The 5,033-nt window shown below is 46.5% G+C and overlaps 1 protein-coding gene across 1 annotated transcript in view; it reads right to left on the bottom strand.

Annotated features, from left to right (window-relative positions):
• Nucleotides 1-3,236, bottom strand: part of PHF10 (PHD finger protein 10) — a 14,891-nt gene extending 11,655 nt beyond the window's left edge. The window contains exons 1-2 of the mRNA XM_004701904.2: nt 3,135-3,236; nt 936-1,066 (exon numbers count right to left, since the gene is read on the bottom strand). Coding sequence (XP_004701961.1) covers nt 936-1,066; nt 3,135-3,187 — 184 coding nt within the window. The 5' untranslated portion in view covers nt 3,188-3,236. The remainder of the gene's footprint in view (nt 1-935; nt 1,067-3,134) is intronic.
• Nucleotides 3,237-5,033: the final 1,797 nt, after the last annotated feature.

Raw genomic sequence — 5,033 nt, 5'->3', positions numbered from 1 at the left:
GGAGTCAGCATGTGAGGGGAGGCTGAGGTATGGGAAGGGAAGGTACGGATAGGGTGGGAGGCATAAGGTGGCAGATGAGGGGAGGTCATGGATGAGAGGGAGGTTAAGATGTGAAGAGGAGGTCATGATGTGAGGCACAGGGCAGCAAGTAAGGGGGGGGTCGGTGTGAGGCGCAGTTCATGGCATGGAGGCAATTAGAATAGGAGATATAAGTGAACATGTGAGGCACGGCTCAGGGTGTCCGCAGAAGTCAGTGTGTAAACACGAAGTCAGTACGTGAGGGGAAGGCTGGTGCGTGAGGCAAAGTGAGTATGTGATGGATAGGTCAGCCTGTGAGGCACAGGGAGGTAGGTGAGGGGAAAGTGGCAGGTGGAGAGGTCAGTGAGGAGGTCAGTATATGAGGAAAGTCAAGGTGTGAGGGAGATCAGGGTGTAAGGGGAGGTGTCAGGGTATAAGGGGAGGTGTCGAGGTATGAGGGGAGGTCAGGGTGTGAAGGAGGTCAAGGTATGAGGAGAGTTTGGGGTATGCAGTCCAGGGTAGCTGGAGGGAGTTGTCAGGATGAGGGGGAGGCCAGTCAGTGTGGCAGGGTCAATGTTAGGCAGAGGTCGTGTGTGTGTGAGGTGTACAAACAGTGGAGGGAGACAGCGTACAACAGGGGGAAGTGAAAGGCAGCACAAGAATATAAAGTATACTGTAGTCATGCACATCAGAAAAAAATACTGACTTCCAAATATAATAAAACCTGTGAAAGCTGTTTCGGTGGAAACCTCCCAGAAAAGGAAAACTGGAATATTTTCACTTAGAGAGCAAGACTGCACCCTTGTCAAAGGCAGACATCCCCAGAGACCTAGAAAAGCCAGGCAGTCTGGTCCAGTTTTGGCTCTTCCAGGTTCCACCATGCAGGCATCCAGCACCATAAACTAGGACTTCAGTACCTGGGTATTTCCGTTTGAAGGAGGTCACACCCAAGTACTCGCTGACTTGTTCTTGAAGCATATAGTACTCTCCCGTCTCATCAGGGGGCCATTTGTATTCTATCAGATTCTCTGCTGGGTAGTAGCTAAAGCTAAGCACAGAAACATATGTTAGTCCTTAAAGGGCCTTCTTTTATTTAAATCATGTTTATGTTTACAACATTCTGAAAAACTACTTTTAAGTAATTAAACTGTCAGTCTGTCTCCCATGACTAGATAATACAAAGTTCTCAGGAAGCATGTATGTTTACAAAACAGGTAAAAGAACTATAAAGGCCTCATCCACAATGCCAAAGGAAATGTCTCTGTACACCACCAAGAACCAGGAATCACAGCCACCAGGAGCAAAGGCATTTGTTAGCTCAGAGGGCCCTGTAGACTCAGGACAGCGGGAGCAGCTCTGGAATCTCCTCCCAGGGTACCAACGAGCCCGCTGTCTCCTGTCCCTGCATTGTTCCGTGAGTCACAGGAAGCTGAGAAAGAAGCTTAAAATCTATTCCTTAACGAGCCATCGTTACCTGTCCTCACAGACTTCACCAACACCGGCACACAGAGGGGTCTCAGTTGAAGGTGTCCAGTGTGCTGTACGCAGTCTCAACGACAAATTGCAAAGACTATGAATTTCTAAGCGAATACGACCTCTAACTTTCATCCAGGGACAAGTGAAATTATATATTATTTTATGATTCTGTCCATTTAATAAGTTCTTGAAGAAAGGACAGAGCTTTCAAAAATTATGGTGGGAGCACTGGATATCTATCCACCAGCAAAAGAATAAGGCTGGCCCCCTCTCACATCCTACATTATGAATGAACTCAATCTGACCAACAACCTTAAATATGAAAGTTAAATACCTTAAACATAAAAGCTAAAATTATAAAACTTTTACAAAGAAACCACAGGTGAATCAGGATGACTCTAGATTGGCACAAGGAGTTTACAAGGGTCGCCAGCCAGGCATATGACCAGTGAAAGAAAAAACAGGTAAACAGGGCTTTATCAAAATGAAAAACGTTTGTGCTATCAATGAAATCACCCAAGAAAATAAAGACATCTGATACCATGGAAGGACATATGGCTGGTAACGGACTTGCTTACAAATCAACAATAAGAAGGCAAATAGCTCAATTTAAAAACGAGAAAAGATCTGCATAGACATTTTTCCAAAGACGTACAGAAGGTCAAAAGTACACGAAAAGATACATCAGCCACCAGGAAAACGCAAAGCGAAACCAAAGTGGGATTCCCACTCACACTAAGACGGGAATGTAGCATCAAGCACTGACAAGGATGTGGGCACACTGAAAAACCGTTGTGGGAGACTACTGGGAATGTAGTATGGCCCTGAAATTGTACTCATAGGTATACTACCAATGCCATCACATTACCTGGTGTCGGAGACTATGTTGAGACTACAGTAGATCTTTATGGGAGCAGGAAGTCTCTTTACCTCACAAAGCAGCCAATGAGTTTTAAACTGCCAACAACATGTGATTCCATTTGTAAGAAATGTCCAGAATAGACAATTTGATAGAGACAGAAAATAATATTAGGTAACTGGTTTAATTAATCAGATTTCATTGCATTCACTAAAACATCCACAAAACACCTTTCTCCTGGGATTCCTATGAAACAACTTTTTTTTTTTTTTGAAACAGCTTTTTAGATCATCTTCATCCTCAACATCAGAGTTAAGCAGAACGAAGAGCCAGTCAGGATTTCTGGATCTTCCTGGTCCTACTACTCTCCTGTTCTGCAGTCTACCAAATCATTTTATTTCACAGTTTAAAATCTAATGTCATAAACAACCTAGAGCCCAAGATGCCTCCAAATACCTGTCACGTGCATTTCCCTGGGAGAAAAACACTAGATTGTTGTAGTAGCAATTGCCTAGCTCTGTAAATTTACTAACAATCACTGAACTGCAGCACACTTAGAACAGGGTGAGTTACAGCTAGTAAATTAATCTCAGTGAAGCTGCTTTGAAAAGTGACTGTAGACACTGCACCAATAGCAAGAGCAACTCTGGCATCTTATTGAAAAACATTTTAAATGTCAAATACCTACTGTTGCTAGGGATGGGGTAGGGAGAGAGGGAAGTGGTGCAGAGAAAACGACCATAGCACACAAAAGTGTGATCAAGCAATAAAAGACCAGTACCTGAGATCCTGACTTGAAGTCTCACAACTCCTAGAACTATCTCCTGAGCCCATCCGTCTCCTTTTGGATGGCTGGGTTCCATCATTTGAATTATCTTCATTATCATCCTGTACATTAGAGAGAAGGAAAAATAATATATTTTTTAAAGTATTGTTTTCTCCCAGGCTTATTTATTACAAGGCTCAACAAGTTAGGGGCTTTTTTGAGAACTATTCATACAAATGTAACTTCCTATTGTATTTAAAAGGGCCAATAATTTGGCACGGCCAAAACCTGAAGCAAAAGTCCAAACTGATCAATTCAATCACCATTCACTTCACCTGGAATTCTACATCTTTTTGGTTTCTTACCAACTGAGGTTAAAACACCTTTCTGCTTCTAACACGTAAGACTACTGGGTCATTGTCAAATTACAGCAAACCCTCCCATCCCTGTCGGGGAACACACACACACACACACACACACACACACACAGCTAATTTACAGCGTGTAACATATCTGACAGTCAGAGCACTAATAGAGTCCTCTAACTTTACGTTGTTGTCAGGTTCAGGTTCCATCCAATCTGTGACTCACAGTGACCCCATGGCACACAGAATGGAGCACTGCCTGTTCCCGTGGCTTCCTCACAATCATGCCTGAGCTCACTCTCGTAGCCACTGTGTCGGTCCATCTCTTTGAGGAGGTTCCTTTTTGATGACCTGCTTCTGTGCATGATGTCCTTCTCCAGGGACTGGTCCTTCTTGGAACATGTTCAAAAGAGGTGAGGCCAGTCTCACTAAGGAGAATGCTGGATGTACTTCTTCATGACAGATCTTTGTTCTCTGGCAGTCTGCGGTACTTGCAATATTCTTTGCCAGCACCACAATTCAAATGCACCAATTCAGTTCCCCTTCTTCCTGATTCGTTGTCCTGCACCGTCACAGTTGTTGCTGTTTGAGCCCGTCATACCCCATACAGATCGTAGCCCACACAGAAAGCACTGACATCCCATATAGAAAGATATGACAAAGCCTAGGCAAAATACGTTTGTGCATAACATGAGCATATGGTCATCTGACCCTTTTCTGGTGAGACATACCAGAAGTTTCTGGAACAAGACTTGGAGGGATTTACTGACAGTCAGTAAAGCATCAGACGGCTAACAGCAGGAGAAAGGAGAGGCTGGCTGCTCCAGTAAGACTGACTTCCTCTAATTAGATACTGGATGGCATTGAGTTTTGACCCAGATACAGCTATCCATGTTTTCCTTCCTGCTTCCTGGTCCACAAAAGCAGACAGTTCTATTTCGGAGTCCCAGGTGGTTTCCACCTTCTAAGGAGGCATCCTAGCCTACAGGGGGGCTCCCGAGGCCCAGGAGGTCCTGCCGAGGCCGGGGTGCGTGCAGACTTCCGGCCCAGAGATTTTTAACAGCTGGTACACTTGAGACACTAGCAGACACGAGTCTTTCCCACATACCAGAGGACACGTGGGGCTGGAGGCTCTGCCCAGGGGAGGGACAGCGCGGTGGGCTACAGCCGACCCTGTCCCTGTGTGGACCAAGGCAAGTAACGAAGTTCCACGAGCAACGTCCGGTTTTCGCACGCTGCTCTACCACTGTCTTCGCGAGTCCAGGGACTTGAGGGCAAGTATCTCGGGTGGAAGCTCTGCTACAAAGTCCTGCACATAGGCCCTAGGCCGCCTGAGGCCAACTTCGGGGCTGAGGAGTGTCCCCTCACCTGTGCCACCAGGTTTCAGAGAGGTGACCAGGCGCAGAAACGGCCAGGACGTGGCGGGGCAGGCCGCGGGGAAGCGGCCCAGGAAGGTCACAGCGGGCCCAGGGTGGCCCGGCCACCAAGGGGTCCAGTGGGGACGGACGGCCTCGGCGCCCAGGCTCCGGGCCGCCGGGAGCCGCCTGAG

This window comes from Echinops telfairi, unplaced genomic scaffold (genome assembly GCF_000313985.2).
Source record: "Echinops telfairi isolate 266 unplaced genomic scaffold, ASM31398v2 ScPeMD7_3533;HRSCAF=4204_0, whole genome shotgun sequence".
Lineage (NCBI taxonomy): Eukaryota > Metazoa > Chordata > Mammalia > Afrosoricida > Tenrecidae > Echinops > Echinops telfairi.
Note: the sequence above shows the minus strand (reverse complement) of the source record. Positions and strands in the feature narration are given on the sequence as shown.